The sequence below is a fragment of the Ictidomys tridecemlineatus genome, chromosome 4 (assembly GCF_052094955.1).
Source record: "Ictidomys tridecemlineatus isolate mIctTri1 chromosome 4, mIctTri1.hap1, whole genome shotgun sequence".
Classification (NCBI taxonomy): domain Eukaryota; kingdom Metazoa; phylum Chordata; class Mammalia; order Rodentia; family Sciuridae; genus Ictidomys; species Ictidomys tridecemlineatus.
The window spans coordinates 42,486,129-42,504,482 of record NC_135480.1 but is presented as its reverse complement, the minus strand read 5'-3'; the positions used below and the strand labels follow the sequence as shown (position 1 = coordinate 42,504,482).

At 46.4% G+C, this 18,354-nt stretch overlaps 1 protein-coding gene across 1 annotated transcript; it reads right to left on the bottom strand.

The window, feature by feature from the left end:
• Positions 1-886: 886 nt before the first annotated feature.
• On the bottom strand, positions 887-6,205 carry Dbx1 (developing brain homeobox 1). The gene is made up of 4 exons (XM_005335953.4): positions 5,589-6,205; positions 4,862-4,963; positions 2,806-3,008; positions 887-2,343 (listed from the first exon to the last, which is right to left on the bottom strand). The coding sequence occupies exons 1-4, from the start codon at positions 5,953-5,955 to the stop codon at positions 1,981-1,983; spliced, it is 1,035 nt and encodes a 344-aa protein (XP_005336010.2). The 5' UTR covers positions 5,956-6,205; the 3' UTR covers positions 887-1,980.
• Between the last annotated feature and the right edge of the window lie 12,149 nt (positions 6,206-18,354).

The window sequence follows — 18,354 nt, the reverse complement described above, 5'->3', positions numbered from 1 at the left end:
AGGAGGATTTAGAGTTCAAAGCCAGCCCAGCAAAAGCAAGGTACTAAGCAACTCAGTGAGACCCTGTCTCTAAATAGAATACAAAATAGGGCTGGGGATGTGGCTCAGTGTTTGAGTGCCCCTGAGTTCAATCCCCAGTACCGAAAAATGAAGAAAGGCAATGGTTCAAAACCAATTTTCCTAGGAAATACACCTTCAAAGAGGAAAAGTATTGTCTATTTGAACCATTAGACTGACTTGCACTGACTTCATTTAGCCCATCATTTCAGCCTTAGAGAAAGTAAGTATTACTGAAAAGTCAACTTTCTTGTTACACTTTTCTGGACCTATTTTCCTTGTCACATGATAAGTATGGTTATTTTATAATACAGCAAAGCAGAAAATCACTGGACTGAGAGCCAGAAATAGGTTAAATAGTTATTTTTTAAATTATTATTATTATTATTAACCAGGGATTTAACCAGGGACACTTAACCACTGAGCCATGTCTCCAACCCATTTATTTATTTATTTATTTTTTAAATTTTGAGACAGGGTCTTGCTTAACTGCTGAGGCTGGTTTTGAACTTGCAATCCTCCTGCCTTGGCCTCCCAAACCACTGTGATTACAGACATGCCCCATAAGGCCTGACCCAAAATAGGTTCTAAATCCAGCATGGCTATTTATTAACTAGGTGGTTTTGGTCAAGTACCCCCACACACACACCCCTGACCCTCAGCTTACCTTCTATAAAATCCAGCACTTGGACTAGACTAGTCTATTTCTTTCAGCTCTCACATTCTGTGAATTAATTACATCACTTGGCCATTGTATCCATTCTACTTTTTATTTGGTATCTGTTCATTTGATACATATTTACATATATAAAATCTGTACATAGTAAAATACAAAATAAGTATTTCTTTATAAGTTATATGATTAAACAGCTACCTTTTTAAAGTTGGAAAAACCATTGGAAAAAAATGAGAGCGAGAGAGGGAGAGATATCTATCTAGTGCTTTATAGCATTCATAATAACCTTGGTATAAAATATCCATACAAAACATATGTACAAAATAGTGTACAGTTCATAGAAGCTGTGCAAAGACAGCAAAGTTCAGTTAAAAAAAAAAAGAAAAGAAAAGAAAAAAGAAAGAAAAAAAAACATCAAAGAGGCTTATGGATATCACTGTCTGTGCACATCATACTCAGGATCTCTGCAGCTCAGTGACACCTCTCCAGAAATAATAAAAGGGCACAAGGCAGAGTGCTTGGTGCATATATTATGGATGTACAAATTTAAAAGAAAAGGCATTAAAACACACATAACAAAATACAGACTCTTCCCCCACTTTGGAGAATTCATTTCTTTCTCCCATAGAGCATTTGGAAATAAAAGACTCAGTATTTTCATTTCCCTTAGTCAGAGGCACATTCTTTTTTGAAATTCTTGTGCTTTCTAAGAAAACTATTAAGGGAAGAGTGGTGGGAGTGGGGGTCATGCCCCTTCAGGAGGATTGGAGGCCCTTGCTACTTAGCACAGAGAAGTGAGGGGATCTTGGAATTAGTCATGTGCTTGGTGTTTGGACCCCTAACTCAGTTTCCTCTTTTATAAAAAGATTTCCTACTGCATAGGGCTGGGTAGCTAAAGAGCAGCAAGGCTGGGTTCACAATTCACTCCAATTCACTCCAGGCTGTGGAGTGAATTGGAAACCTCACCTCCCTCCAGTATTGGATAAGCAAGATGGTATGAAAAGTCAACTTTCTTGTTACGCCCTGTAGAAAAGTTAAGACTGGGATCTGAATTTCTGTGGGGACGCTGTTTGGAGGTGGTGTAGAGGAAGGAAATGTCTCTTTGGGACAACAGAAGGAGCAGTAGTACCCGGATGAGGTGATGGTTCTGCAGCCCGGGCCACAGCGTTGCAGGCAGATAGGATCCCACCTCTTCAATTTCAAAGCACTTAGAAACGGTACGCGGATGGGGGCGAGAGGGGGCAATTCTAGGACACGGTGATTTCCTCTTCCTCCTCAACCTCCTCATCCTCCTCGGAGTCTGAGAAGTCCGAAGGTTTGCCAGGGCTAGTAGAGTGCGCTGGGGAAGCCGGCAGTGGCCCTTGGAGCCGCGGATCCCGCACATGCCGGGGGTCGGGAGGCACGTGATAGGCCAGGCGGTGACGGGGGCTGCCAGGGCGCTCGTCCTCCTCCTCGTCGTCCCTGTGGCCCTTCTGGCCCACGTCGCTGAGGTCCGGGTGCGGATTGAGTTTGGTGGGAAGGGTCTGCTCACGGCAGCCTCCGCTAGATAGGAGTTCGCGTTCCTTGGAGTTCCTCCATTTCATGCGTCGGTTCTGGAACCAGATTTTCACCTGGGGCACCGGGGCGAGCGAGAAGCTGGGTCAGTGGTGGTGGGATGGGGGCGAGGGATGCGCGCGAGGGAGGTTGCCAGCAGGGCGCACAGGGAGGACCCGGGAGGGCTCTCTTTCTCCGCCTCGCCCTCTTCCCACTTCCCGAAGTGATTTCCGACAGGTTACAGCATTTGCTCCACACCCACCCTGACAGCCCGTCTCTCTTGCCCCATCCTCTGGCACCTAGCCCAGAAGGGCGGGGGTGGGGGACTCTGAGCCTAGACAGATGGATCCGGGGTTGGGAGCGAGCGGTCCTGGGGAGCCTGCGGAAGCCAGCTCCTGCATTTATTGCTTCCCCGGGCCTCATTTCTCCCAGTTGCACTTTTTCCTAAGCACTTTCAGAGATCCCGCCCAATTGATTGACACGGGGGCAGGGTGGGGTGGGGATCGCGGGGAAAGCGGCTGTGGAGAGACTGCCCTCACCTGCGAGTCCTTCAAGCCCAACTTGGCCGCCAGCTTCTTGCGGTCAGGCTTGCTAATGTACTTCTGCTTCTGGAACATCTTCTCGAGCGCCTTGCGCTGCACGTCGGAGAACACGGCTCGGCGCAGCATGCCCCTGCGAGGCTTTCCTCGAGCCGCCAGCGGCCAGGAGAAGGTCCCGGGGATAGGCACGACGCTAGAGGACGCTGCAGGGTGGGAAGGCGGCGAGTGAGTGGCGGGTGTCCCGCGGGGACTGGTTAGAGTCCGCCCCTCCTTCGCGGTTTTCCCTGTGTTGTTCTCTCTCAACCCTGCGTCTCTTTAAAGCACTCCTTTTTCTCCCCCTGGAGAATAGACCAGGAACCTACAAACCTGCAAGAGTGAAAGGCTCTTTCCGCCCAAATAGCTTTCCCTTTCAACCGTGCAAACCCGGATTAAGAAAAACCACGAAAATAGACCTGTTGCTTTTTCCCCAAAGATCTCAGGGAAACAAACCTGCGTAGACCCGTTAAAATAGCAACAGGAAGAATAAATTACAAAAATAAAATATCCAGCTGAGGCCACTCACTTTCTTCCCTAAGCTTGTATCATCTTGGTGGCTTTTGGCATTCTTTAGATGAAAATGAAGTACTTTGCTGGTGTAACAGAAAAGGGAAAATCCGCCTTGAATTTTTGTTGTTGTTGTTTTTGTTGAAAAATCCAATCAGTATTCATCTTTTTTATATTAATCTTTCCTCCCCTCCCCCACAAAATGTAAAGAATTCGGCCCGAATACATGAAAAGTGGCAGCTAATTAGCACATTGACCGCTTCCCAATGGGTATTGGCATGATAAAAAGAAGGAGAGTTTCGCTTTAAGGGAGAAAAAAAGAAAAACAAAAAGAAACAGAGACTCTAATGAAGCGTGAATGGTAATTGTGTAGTAATGAACTAACAGAAAAAGACTGTGGACAAGCAGCGAAAGCCATATATTACTGGGACAAAAGAGATTTACACTTTCAAACTAAACACAACTGCAGGCCAAGACCATTGGGAGAATACTGATGGCAGAGGCTTCTCTTCCCCGAATCGTTCTCATTAAATGGACATGAAAAGCTATTTATAAAGCTCGGGTTGTTTTTGTTAGAGCATTGAGATGAGTGAGAAAGGGAGCAAATTCCATTATCAGCAGGAGCATGAATGTTTGGGGGGCTGCGTTTGGTGAATTTTCCCTCTTTAAAAAAATCAATTGCTCGTTTCTTCTGCAGATATTTGGAAGTGCTGTCCTGGTTTTACCATCCCCCACCGTGCTCAGTCTTCTCCCTGGTCTCCTCTGAGTTTTGACCAGTTGCAGAGTATGAGCCATAGTGGAAAGTGTTAAGTGTTTCCCTTTAGATGGGGGCCCAATTCGGACCTGGCTGCAACGGTTTCTTGCTTTACAAGCTCAGTGCCCTTTAAAAAGATATGGCGGTGGGGGGTGAAAGGGTATGAGAGGGGTTGGGAAATCAGGTTGGAAATAGATGGTGGGGGTAGGAGGAGGATCTAGCCTCCCTCCCCTTGGGCGACCCCCGCCATCCCACACAAGAGGGCACCCCATGTGGTCTTGTGAAAAGCCCAAGTCCTGAATGAATCTTAAAGAGAAATTAGCCCCGGCTGGTAGGTGTCTCTCGACGGCGTGGAGGGGCTAGGGCCGGTCTGTGTGTGGCTGCCCGGAGGAGCTGACCAATTGGTCATGGTGCTGAAACCTTTGTGGAGAATCGTGGCCAAGTGCACTGACTCTGTGGGAAAACGGCGGCGTGAAGGGATGCCAACAGCTCCTCTCCGGGAAGGGAACCGCCTCAAATTGGGACCATGACAATTCTTGCTAATTTGTAGAGCAGGGAATTGGTGCAAAGTGTCAAGCAGTCACTGCTTGTGCTAAATAGGGCATCAAATTGGCGCGACGGATTCGTGAATGTTGTACGCCTCGCAACCTCTGAACCAGAGCGTAACCCCGAGGGGTGGACGGAGAAATATGGCTTCGGGGCAGGGAGCGACGGGCCAGGGCTGGGGCGACCGCGCAGAAGGAAGGGAAAGAGACCAACCTGGGAAATAAGAAGATCTGATGAAAGGTTGGAAGGAGCCTTCAAAGTAGGGAAAGGCGAACGTCTTGGGAGGGAGGCTCTGGAGCAAAGTGGGGGATGTCTCTGGGAGAGAAGAGGAGAATTTGATTATGGTACAGCACATCGAAAACGTGATATGATTAACACTTCAGTTAATTTCAAAAGGCATCTTTTAAAATGTATTGATAGTAAAATAAATCTTTCTAACATTATTTCATCTGGGAGAAATCCTTCCTTTCCCGCTAAATTAATACTCTGCACCCCCCACCTCTCGCTCATTCTCAGTCCTAGACATTAGGAGGTAGGACTGGAGGAAGGAAGAAAGGAATTGCAGACCATAATACTAGCTAATCCAATAAGCATAACGTCTTGGGTTTAAAAAAAAAAAAAGCCTGTTTTCTAGAAGTTCGGGGACAGGAACGCAGACGCCAAGGGGCGTGCACTCTGAGGTGTAGCGCCAGATAACTGCGCGCTCTGCGATTGCAACTGCTCAAATTTGTTCAGAGGGTGGGCCCAGTCCGAGGCTTTTCTTCCAGGAATTATCTGAACCTAACTTGCGTACTGCCCGACCAGGGTGGATCCGGATACCTGCGTACCGACGTGCACTGGTGTGTGCGCGGTACTCGCTTCATAAAAGAAACTAAGGCCTGACGGACTCTGCGAATGCCTTGCACCTGGACAGGGCCCTCAGCGTTCCACCTTCACTTACCTGTTCTGGGCGCCGAGGAGAGGATGGCATTCACCCCAAATTTCAGAAACGTGGGCTCGCTGGCAGGGGAGAGGGTAGTCTGCGGAGAACTGCCCCTCCGGCTGCCGGGACCCGGGGAGCCCAGGTCCGAAGTCCCAGAGTCAGGAACCGCTGCTGGGGTCCCTTGCCTGGGCGGGGACATGCTAGCTGTGGGCACGCTGCGGGGCAGGTAGGCGGGGGGCCGGCTGATGCGGATCAGATCTTCCACTAGGAAGCTAGTGTGCCCCGAAAATGCCGATTGAAGGGACTGGGGCAGTGTCAGGGTGGGCGTGGGCCGCAGGAGGCTAGGATACCCCGCCGGGGGCGCGAGGAGCCCCGGGAACATCATGGTAGGTGTGGGGCGAGAGAAATAACCCTTCTTCCAGTGGCCGGAGGGTAAAAGCCTCGCGTCCCGCCCCTCCCGTTCCCGAGGAGCCCTCTCTTGGGCTTAGCAAATGTCTTCAAGTAAGGATCCCACTTGGGCGTCTGCGAGTCCTCCGTAGTCCTCCTGTCGAGGTGATGGTTTTATAGTGGCTCGCTTGCTAACGCGCTTTGAAAAGTGACAGCTTTGACAATGAAGTTCAACAAAGTTCTCCACTCAAGCTTCATTCGTTGGAGGCTCTGAGCTCTCTGATTGGCGCAGAGGTGCAATTTATGATTGGATTAGTCTTCATAAGCATGGCCAGCACAATGGGCCGGCAACAAAGGCCCTAGCGCATCAATTCTGCATATCGACCGCCTCTTTGCAATACAGTGTGCAACCAAAGCTCTTACCGGGGGTTTTTGTTCGGAAGCAACACCCGGGCTAATTAAATGCCTATTTAGGAGTTTCAGATGACATCTTGCCTCATAGAAAAGGAATTATTTAAAGAATGCACTAAATTTATTTGCAGCTCCCCTGCTGAGTCTGGAAAATAAATCAATAAATATTCATGGAAATGCATCTCCAGGCTATCAGTAAAATAACTCTCTCCCGTGTGTGTGTGTGTGTGTGTGTGTGTGTGTGTGTGTGTGTGTATAATGGAAAATTTTAAGTCCGTGAACATGAAAATATACCACTCTCCCATCTCAAGTCCTGTCACTCCAGCTGAACATAAAGCAGATGTGAGGGATGGGTTAAATCACTTCTAGAAGTTCCACTGTAACAACCGGGAGAGACTTGGAAATCGAGGCTTTTTGGGATATTAGATGTGTCCATAAATGTTGAGGGGTTCTTGATTTGGGTCATTTCATTCTGGGAGATTAGTTGAGTTTGAGAGTTGGTGGGTGCCTGAGTCCTAAAACAAGTCTGCTGCAAACTCCCAGCAACTTGGAAAATAAGCTTCTCTGAAAGGAGCCCCCAAGCTCACTTGGGGGGAGGAGAGAGAGAGAGAGAGAGAGAGAGAGAGAGAGAGAGAGAGAGAGAGAGCATGATACCAAGGCTGGGCAGCAGGATTCTACTGGCAAAAGGTTTATGCCTGCCAGAAGCTACTTTGGGAAAGGTGACCCCAACACTTTGTCACTGGCCTTCTTCCAACCTCAAGGAGCTCTCTGCAGTTTGAGTTGAAATTCATGGCCAGACCATGAAGTGGAAGGGTCCAGAAGTCATTCAGAGAGCGCCCTAACTATTGAGGAAGACTTAACTTGGCCACAGTTTTGTAGCTTCTTAATTAACTGCAACATACAAACATACAAATGAGTGAAAACTGGAGGGAGGTATGCAGTTCCCAAGAATGTTGGTCCACACCAGAAAGCCTCTCCTAAATTTGGCAACTTAGAGAATCCTGGCGACAATCCCTTTACTTTCTCTGGGTTGGGACAGAGGTGGCAATGAGCCTCCATTCTCCTATTTGTCTGCTCCACGAGATAACAGATGTGTTAAATGTCCCATTCATTTATTTAGTGTGGCTGAACCTCCCCAAAGAGAAGTGTGCAGCCCTGCCAGGCTGCCTTGATCCTATTAACCATGAACTAACTGTCACCTTCAGCTGGTTTTCCTTTTTGCTTTTTAACACAAAGCCTTCTCAAAAAAAAATCTTATTAACCAGCTTTATTTCTCTCGATGGTTTTGTTCAGGGTGTTTTGTGTTGATGATCTCCATGTCGCTGCTTTAACCATTCAATAAAAGTGCATCTGCGATTTATATCACATTAAACCAGAAACGTAGCCTGCTAAAGCTCTCCCTTGATTCAAATTAAAAAGTTATTTCGGGCAGGGCTCTGGAGACGAATTAATGCCTGAAGATGATGTAAGTTTTGAGCCTCAGACTGCTTTTGGAGGAGTACTGGCCCGGCAAGCAGGGATAGGGGGTGAAAACCAATCAGGAAAGGAACAACTTTTAAATAAGTGGCCATTTAAACGCACAGAGTACATTGGAGGCTCCTGGAAACCAAATAGGGAGATCTCTCCTAGAACGTGCAGGGTTCCTTTTTGAAGTTTTGCAATAAAATAGTTGAGGAAAGTCTAAACTATTTAAACACCTGTGCTTTAACCTTGCCACAAGACAAGGTTCTTTGGCCAAAGAATCTGTCTTCTCCCTCCCTCCCTGCTTCCTTTACGCCTCCGGACAGCCCCCAGTTCTCTGCTCAAGCATATGCTCTCCCCCACCCCCTTCTCTTCCCCTTCCTCTTCCTCCCAGTCTTCCTTTTCTCTCCCGCCCCCCTCCATACTCTTCCACCTCCCCGCCGCGCCACCCCCCTCCCGCCCCCGCAGTCTAAAGGCCTGGAGCAGTAGTTGCCAGTTACAGGAAGGGACTTGGGCGGCTCCAGGTGCTGGAGTCCCTATCCATAAGGCAACTTGCCCAGACTTTCAAATGATCTTAATAAAGTTCATCTTTGCAGAAATTAGTTTGGGTTTTGTTAAGGGAAGAGGAAAGGACTAGAGGTCAGCCTGGGGCCTTCGTTGCACCCCCCTTCCCTAGGCCTCCTCCCCCGCTGGGGCATTTCCCGGGCTGTAGTTTTTGCAGTTATTATCCGGTCCGTTGACACGCTCCATACCCCCCTGCACACGTACACCGGCCATTCTGCCTCATTATAGACTAACTGCTGCTAACTTCTCTGCTTTTAAAAGGCAGCCCTGACATTTTTTGGAAGGTGGGTCAACCCCTTGCTGCGATCCACGTGGACCCCGCTTCCTGCAGTCAGACGACACGGCCTCCTAAAGAATTTCTAAGGCGCCATAGAGGAAAACTCAGGGCGGGAGCGAGAGCTGGCCGCCTGTGAAAAGGCAAAAATAAATCCCAAGGAAGCAAGAAATCGAAGGAAAGGATCTTACTTTAAGTGATCTCCTTGAACGCGTCTTTTCAAACTCCGCGATAGCCCGAGCGGCTGCGCGGCGTGGCGGCTGCGGCTAAGACCTGTGACTAATGCCGTTTGACCTGAGCCCAGGGGTTTTTGTGCGTCCTGCCATTCATTGTAATGTCGTTATCTTCAAGTTTATTTCGGAGAAATCACTCGCGTTCTATATTCCAAGCTGGGCTTTCTGCTTATTTCTCTTTCAAGGGGAAAGAAGACAGGAGAGGAAAAGAGAATTGTGGGCCCTGGTTTGGGGTGAGGTCCTTGTCTGCGCCACTGAGGCGACTGCTAACTGCGGGAGGCGGTAGCAGATCCGGCCCCGGGCGCTCAGGGCCTAAAGCTGCCAGATCTTTCCTGGGGCGGTAGGAACCCATCCTGAGGGTTTCTTTCCGGCCGAGGCAGAGGAGAGCCAGGGTGTCCCAGACCCCACCTCCCGCAACAGCCTGCGCAACAGCACTGCGCTCTCCAGTGTGGGCGGACCCGGTAGCGCCGCGGGTAAGCTCAGGCCCCGGAGCGAGGCGAAGGGCCCTCCAAAGCAGAGTGGCATGAACTTCCTGGCTCTCTGAAAGATGGAGAGTCTCCATTTCGGAATGGTTGCTACCATTAGGCTATCTTTTGCAAGCTGCGGACCCGCACGCTTTGGCGGTCTGCTGGGAAGCAGCGAGCACAGTGAAAGTGCGCTCTGCAAGACTGGCGGGACCCGGGGCGGCAGGAAAAAGCGCCTGCTGCCCGGCTCCTCTGGTCCAGGGATGGGGGACTGGGAGAGGGAGCTGACCCGCCAGGCAGAGGAGGAGGCAGCAAGGCACTGCTGAAAGAGCTTTCCTGCCGCCCCAGCCTCTCTATTAAGACAACTCTAAGGGGTTCACCTTTAGAATAGGCCACAAGGAGCTACCGGCTGCCCCAGCCCTTTCTAGCGTTTCCCCCCTCACCCCCATCCCTTTCACACTCACTCCCCTCTTTTTCCTTGAAAATCCTTCTATTGTGCCAATCAAGCAGATGGTTTGCAGGAAATATAGCTTGGCCTCGCTGACCGAAACTAATTTTAACTAGCTTTCCAAGCCTGAAACGTTTGTTTTGCTCTTACAAAATAGCCCCCAAAACAGCTGGCAAGGGTGAATTAAACCCATTAAAGACACATTTATAAGAAATTATATTCACATAGATTGCCTGAACCCCCTTGTGCAGCCTAAGAGAGATGAGCGCATTCAAATGAAAATGTCGGCGATCGCGCCCCTCCTTAATGTAGCCTGAAAGTCTCAAAACATTTTACTAAATAGATTAACTTGACTATTGTCTTGCATCACATTTATCAGCTTCATTAAGTGAATAGCTGAACAAATATATTACGCATGCATGAAAAGCTCTTTTTCCAGGGGCCTCATTGTGTCCTCAGCCCTGACAGGTGGTTAACTGTGTGTTGTGTTTTTTTGTGGGTTTTTTGTGTTTTCTTTCTTTCTTCTTTTTTTTTTTAACCCGAAGAAAGAGGATCTCTGCAGAGCGCCCTGGCACAGTGCTGGCTTGGTGGGTCCCCTTGGACCCTTCAGTGATATTAACACCCAGAGTGTTGAGTGATGGTGATCTTAGCCCCTTTAAGAAAATCAAAATTAAATATTGGTGGGCAGGGCCTTGAGTGCTATTTCTTTCCACCGTCCCCACCCCCTTGTCTAGGAAATTAATTTCATATTACTTCTTTTCAAAGCTGACATAACCTCCCTCTCTCCTTGAAAATGAATTACCTCGCTTTTCCTTGTTTGACGGGCTCTGCAGACTGCGGGATTAGATAGCCTTTTCACTCTTATTGGATCCATTTCACTTTACTGTGTGTCTTTAGGGAAAGCCCTTGTCTTCTGGGCTTCAGTATTCAGTGGCCTTGCGGGTAAAATGAGGCTCTTTCAGCTCTGACCTTCTAAAGTTTTAATTTTTTTTTTTAAATTAATGGGGTGCTGAGAATCAAATCCAGGGCTTCACAGGAGGCTAGGCAAGTACTTTGACATTGAGCTACATCCCCAACCACATGACGACCTTCTAAGATTTTAAAACACTCAGCTCTTTGTTGCCTTACCATTGGCCCCAGCAGCTCCCAGCCTCTGGGCCCAGGATAACAACCAATAGGACAACATTTCCAGGTGCCAATTGTGGAGGGAAGAAATTCTGGAAGGTTAGGGCAGATCAGCTCTTCCTGGAAGGACTACATGGACTTGTCTTCTGCTTCTAATCTCAGGATCCACTTGGTAGAAGAATAAAAGTCACCAGCTCTGGCATCCTACCCTGTGTGAATTCTCTTCTGCCTACTGCTCCTCTGTGGTCCTTGCGCCATCACAAGTAGGTGAAAGCAGGAGAGCATCTTCTTCGGCTCATTCCCCTGGTTCTGGGTCTCACCTTTACCTGTTCTAATTACCTGCCACAGCCAGTGCCTTTCTGTCCAGTGCCTTTCTCTCCATGTCCCATCTTCTTTCCCCCTCCTCCTTCTTCCCCCCTTCTCCAAGCTGAAACTATTGATTTCCTGTCCTGGACTCTTTGTTGTTAAAGAGGTTTGGACAAAGGTGAGGTTCTCTGATGGGCACTGGATGAGAAAGTGTATAGGATCTTTCTCTGGACATGACAGAGTTGCTTTTATTCCTGGTGGGGAAGACAAGAGGCGACAAGGGATGGGAATGTAGCTCAGGGTTGGAGTGCTTGTCTAAGGGCACAAGGCCCTGGAGGCAGGGAGGAAAAGAGGGAAAATGTGAGATCTGCTTGGCCCACCCTTTGAAGGACTCAGGTGAAAACCAGGTGCCTCTTATTGAGGCTAATTTTGTGTTCAGATACAAGTGGCCCCTGTTTGTGTGTGAGATGGGTCATTTGGGAGACTAGTGTTTTGGGTGGCAGATCCTTGAGAAACAAAGGTACCCCCCTTTCTTCTGAAACAGAGGACTCTCGGAAGACTAGTTTTGTTTATGTGGAATGAATGTGAGAATTCATGGTTTTTACCAATCTTCCAAGCCACCTCCGTATGCTTGTCTTACGGTTAAAACTGAATCTTTCCAACATTGAAGAGCCCTCAAGGGAAAAAAGTCTATGGACTGAGACTCTCCGAATCCAGGTTCTCACCACATCATCTCCTTTTTCTTTTTTTATGTTTAAAAAAGGAAAACCAGGTATGTGTTTTAAAACTTAGAAGAAGTCATTTGTAGAATACAGAGCATAAAGGTGATCCTTGTCTCCAACCATCTCAAGTTCTTCAGCTCATTTTGTCTCTGAAATTTAGAGTTGCCCTGAAATGTAGAGGTCTGTTTCTGGTCCAGATACTCACAGGAGGCTTAGAGGTAAGGTTACTAGTTCTTCACAATGTAGTGAAAATTAATGTTTGAAATTATGTGTCTTTTAATAGTTAGGGAGAGTTGATTTTTTATTGCAAGAAGAGTCTTGTTAGAAGAGCTGTTTTAAGCACTTTGCCCAGGTTTTAAGGGAAAATAGTCTGAAATGTGTGGGTCTTTAAGTGGCTGGATTGTCCTTTGCCTGAGTCTGAGGTTAATACAGGAAAGAGAAGCCTAGAATCTCACCTGCTCTGCAGTTCTGCTTAGTCAGTGGAGGGAAGGGAGAGGCATAAAAGGATGTAACACTGCTCTTCCATTGGTAAGAAATGAGGTATAATACGTGCATCTCTCATGACATTGCATATACTGCACAAAGCCCTGTAGACCAAATAGGCAGCTTCTGTCTACAAGGAAGAAAAATGAGGCAATCTCCTGTCTGCTTGCCCCCATCTACCATCAACTTCCCCTCCACCTGCAGAGAGAAAAAAAGGGTCACTAGACAGAGATGCCCTCCATTTCCCCCTATCAGCTTACCCTCCATTCTGTCCCCATCCCTACTGATTTAAGTCCCTTCCTGCCTCTTTGAGGACTATGCTGGTTATTTATTTTGTTTTAAATCACATTCCTTGATTCTGCCCCCTCCTGCTTTGTCCGGAGCAGCTGGACTTTAGGGCCTGCACTGACCTCAGAATGACTCACTGGCTGATTCTCCTTGTTGGTTTCGGTCAACTGGGGAATCAACCCCAGCCTCTGGACAGGAGGAGAGGAAGGTCCGGATATTTATTCCTCTCACTCCCTTCTTGCCTTGTATTTCTTGAGTCACTGCTCCGAAGATCCCGAAGATGGCCACATTGTCCTGCCAACCTCTTGACCTTTTGGTCCTAGAGAGATACTGGTCTATCACTGTTTGAATCAGCTTTTCCACCACTGAGACCAAAAGACCTGACAAAAACAATTTTAGAGGAGGAAAAGTTTATTTGGGGCTCATGGTTTTAGAGGTCTCAGTCCATAGATGGCCAACTCCATTCCTCTGTGCCAAACAACTCAGAACTTAACAATCAGGAGGCAGAGAGAGGACTCTGCTCAACAGGGACAAAATATATGCCCCAAAGACAAGCCTCCAGTGACCCACCTCCTCCAGCCACGCCCTACAACCCAGTTAATCCATTTAAGTGGATTAATACATTTGATTACGTTTAGAGTCTTATAAGTCAATCATTTCAACTCTAAACTTTCTTACAATATCTTACACATGAGCTTTTGAAGGATGCCTCAAATCTAAAACATAAAACACCCCCTGTTGCTAATCGTTAGGTGTATGGACATCCCTTGGTTACTCCCTTTACCCTGCCCACCTCTCTATAAGTCATCTCTTACTTTTACACTGTCACATCTACTGCTGGGATCCTGACTAATGTAGAGAATTGTTTTCCATTATTCTCTCTTTCAATAGCTTTACTGCAGGTTCTTTGAGGCTGTACTCATTTTCCAAAGGCTCCTTTCTTGGTGTTAGGTTCATCTCTAACTATTTCTTTTTACTGATCTCCTCTGTTATAGTTCAGATCTTTAATGTCCCCTGAAAAGCTCATATATTAGGCAATACAGGAATGTTCAGAGGTGAAATGAGTAGATTATGGAAGCTGTAATCCATTTGATGGATTAATAATTTGATCAAATGGCTTAATAATTTGAATGGGTTACTGGGTGGTAACTACAGGCAGGTGGGGCATGGCTAGAGGAAGGAGGTCATTGGGGGCATGCCCTTGGGCAACCTCTCTCTCTGTCTGCTTCCCTCTCTCCCATTCTCTCTTTCTCCTTCCTGGTTGCCATGAGCGGAATAGCTCTCTTGCGCCACACCCTTCCGCATGATGTTCTGACTCTTCTTGAGCTCAGAGCAATGGAGTCAGCCAACTGGGGACTGAACCATGAGCCAAAATAAACTTTATCTCCTTTAAGATATTCTTGTCAGGTATTTTGGTCACAGTAATGCAAAGTTGACAAACACATTTTTTAACTCCTGTGAGGCCTGGGGCATGACAATAGATGGAGGCCTGTGGCCCACCTGACTTTTTACTTCCCACTGTGCATCATGAAGGATCATATCCCCAAAGAATGGGGACATCTGGTCTGAAGATACAAGATCCACCTGACCCCCTATATCTGGGCCATGCCTTAAGTTTTGGGAGAGGCACACCAGTGACATGGTCCATCCTTGGAAAGAGAGACCTGGGATGAGATTTGTGCAATCTTAGAAAATATGATTTGTTCCATTTGGGCAAATAATTCCAGGATCTAAAACAGAATGTATAGGTTCCAGGTGAGCCTGTCTCCTGGGCCTCATGGATTCTTGACCCATATGGAAATAGTAAGGGCTGGAGGAGAATCTAGAGTTCAGGCAAGATCACTGCTTAATCTAAGAATGGTACTTTTTCACAGCCAAGCTGTTTTAAAGCTAACTACCCTTGCTTTCTTGAATTCTCACCACCTACATGACCTTTTTCAACCTGCTGCCCTCACATGCCAGTGAAATAGCTTTTGTCATTCACTAATACTAACCTGGCAGGTAGTCAATGTGCTAGTGCCACTGTGGACCTCCTGCTTTGTAGTCTCATATTTTTCTCTTTTGTTCTCAAACTTCTGCTTCGTGTTCTCCTTCCTGAAGGAGATTCCCCATAGACAGTAGTGTTATTCAGGACTCTGACTTTGGGGCTTCTCTTAAACAGTTATTGAAAATAACTCTTACTGACAGTTATCGGAATTCTACCTAATACTTAACCTATTTCTGTTGGGCCACTTTCACCTCCCCAAATGTATCTTGGTCTTTCAGACCCCAGTACTTTTGCACCTGACAGTGCTGTCATCCTTCTTTCTTCACCTGCCTGTCTTCTGCTGACTGGGGGAGACTTGATGCATACCTCACCTCCTCTGAGAGTCTTCTGTATCATGTGTTCTGAGGCCTATTATACATTGTTGTATAGTACCCAACATTCACTTTTATCATTGAATCTATTATTCTATATTTAGATGGATACCTTATTAAATTTGAATTTAAAAGAAAAATTGTTTTTTAGTATGTCTCCACTTTTACATAGGATATAGTAACACCCAAACTGATTGTTTATGTGTAATTCAAATTTAACTGGACATTCATTCAGTGTTTTATTTGCTAAATCTGGCAACTTTACCAATTAAAATAACTTACATATTTGTTTCCATCAGTAGATCATGAACTCCTTGAGGATAGGCACCACGTCCATTGAAACTGTGTCCTTAGTCGGGCACATGGCACATACTCAGAGGATATATGCCCAGTGATGAATTCTCCAAGTTCAACTTCTCTGGGAGTGCTCTTCTGTCTATCTATAAAGACCCTTCCTTCTTTGAAGTTCATTGTCTTAGCTGATATGGTAGCACATGCTTATAATCCCAGTGACCTATAAGTGAGGAGGATCACAAGTTTGAGGCCAGCCTCAGCAACTTAGTAAGATCCTCTCTCAAAATAAAAACTAAACAGAGGCTGGAGAGGTAGCTCAATGGTAGAGTGCCTCTGGGCTGAATCCTTAGTACTGCAGGGATAAAAAAGTGTCTAGTTTGTTGATTTCCCTTGACCTCTTCTAAGGTCTTAACATTATTAGCTACATTATTTTATGCTTCTTGGTTCTCTAGATGGTTGCCAGTTGAAAAAACTCCCAGATTTTATTTAAAGATTATTCTAATCTTCACTTATGCCCCTTAAATCAATATACCCTCTTCATTTATTTTCCCTAGGCAAATCTTATTTGCTAATTTGAATGATTACCCTATTGTTTTTAATATCACAAATTTTATAGCATGAGATCCAAACTCAGCTTGACACATATATCAATGCTTGATTTTATAGCATTCAATGAAGTCAATGTTTAAGATGTTTAATTTTCACAGTATAATCAATGAATGCACTAAGGGATCCTTTCCCAACTCTTATTTAAGTTTTTAAACAAATCCGTAGATGGCTCTGTCTCCCCCCATCAAAAAAAAAATATATATATATATATATATATAAATTATATGAGCTCTGCACTAGAAGAAGTTATGACCCAGAAGGCACACTATGCTAATGTTTTAAACATTCTATATTCTTGCTCTGGAAACTGGCACTTGCCAAAGAAAGGCTCTCCAGCTGATCTAGACCTTAGGTATTAAACCAACTGATAGTCAGAAGGCTAGCACTGGGTATGGGATATAAGAATCTGTTAGTTCTTGTGGAGAAAAAGTTAAGGAAAGTGGGAGGCTCAGAGCAAATACAGAGACATCCATCTTGTTATCAGGAAGATAAATTAAAGTACAAAACTAGAGCTTCACTGTTCAATTTGAATTTGACCCATAGATGATCCTGATGCCTCACCCCTGTCATTTTTTCTTTCTTTCTCTTTGTTTAGTCACAGATCCTGCAAATGCTCATCAATTCCCAGTCCTCTCTCCGTACGCGTGCAGGCAGACAGCATTTCCCACCTTCTCTGGAAGTTAGATACAGCCTTGTGGCTCTGTTCCACTTAAGGGAATGTATGCAGATGTGGGAATGCTTCTTTCCAGACCTGGCTTGTCAGGTTTCCCAGGCATAAGCCTCTCTATTTTCTCCTTCTGCTGGCTCAAGGAGGCTACCTGTTGGGTGGCAATGGCACAATTTATAATGAACTGGATCCCCAAGTCATGGGAGGAGCGCCACTGCCCTGCATCATGCTCTGGAAAGGGCACGGAAAAGCTTATAGTTTAAGAACTTGGAATTATGGGAGAATTCCTCCTACCTTGACTAATGTGTCTACCCTGTTATCTTTCTTGTGCCTTGCATTTTGAGCATATGGGCTGCCGACTGGTGTGCCAGGCTCCTGCTGCCAAGTTGGTTTTCCAGACATGCATCTGATTTTGGGGTCCTCATCAAATCCCTTGCATGGCAGCCTTTATTAAGCACTTTCAGTGACAAGGGACTCACTATTTCCAGCAAGGGACAACCTCTAATACTAAGTAGCATATGCATCAAGGATGGCAAGTAGACTTCAGTCTACACGCTGTATCTCACTGGCTGGCAGTTGGTGTCTAAATACTCTCCAGAGAAGGATCCTGAGGACAACCCTGAATCCTTGGTGGCATGGGAAAAGTTCTGCTTTGAATTCATAGTACTTTCCAGAAGGCTCTGGAGGCAGGAGTGGTAGACCTCGGTCCCTTATAGCATCCTTGATCTGAGGATCGGGAACAATCAGGAGAAAGCTCAAAGGAAGGAAGAAAAGAAATAAATCTTTTGTTTTTTTTTTCTATGCAGAGCAACAGAAAGAATTTAATGGTTGTGAGTAGTAGAACTCAGAGGATGGGATGTTGGGATGACAATACTAAGAGGTGCAATGATAATGATGGCTTCCACTTAATAACTGTACGAGTGTTTTATCCATTTTATGTCCCTCTCATAAAAGTCCATTTTATATATGAAGAAACAGAGGGTAGAGAAGTATAAAGTAGCTTGTAGATATCATATAGCTAATTTAGCGGCAGAAGCAGATTTGGACCAGGGTGATCTGATCCAAAGTTCCTGTTCCTACCCAGCAGCCTACACTGCCATTGGGGTTAGGGGGAAAACTGAAACAGCAAGGTTTCTAACTTCTATTTTTGTTGTGGGGCTGTCTGGCACAAAGTAGGATCTTTAGCAGGGTCTCTGGCTTCTACACTAAATGCTAGTAGGACTCCTCATCCCCATCATCTATTTCCAGAAACTGCCAAATGTCCCCATGGGGCCTCAGTTGAGGAATACTGTGTTGGAGGAGAGCAGGCCCCACTTTGGAACAATTCTGGTTCTCGGTAGGTGACCTGGGAGGTCCTGAAGAGCAAGAAGGTGAAAACAAAAGTCAGTTCTGGGAACTTGGGGAGCAAGTGTAGTACGGGGTAGCCCAGGGACCACAACAAATGGGGTGGGTAGAGCTGAGTCCTCTGGGCTGGTGAAGGAGGGCTCCTGATGTTCCCTGTTGAGGGCAGGACTGAGTAGGGCTGAGCTAGGAGGAGAAGATCCCTGAGGACCTGAATTGTAGGTGAAGGAAGGATGTGGAGGGGATTTTGAGCACAATGGCCATCCTGAACCCTATGGAGAGCCTGTCTGTGTGGACATGTCTAATAACCAGTAAATACTCAGTATTTGTCAAATAAACAATGAACAGC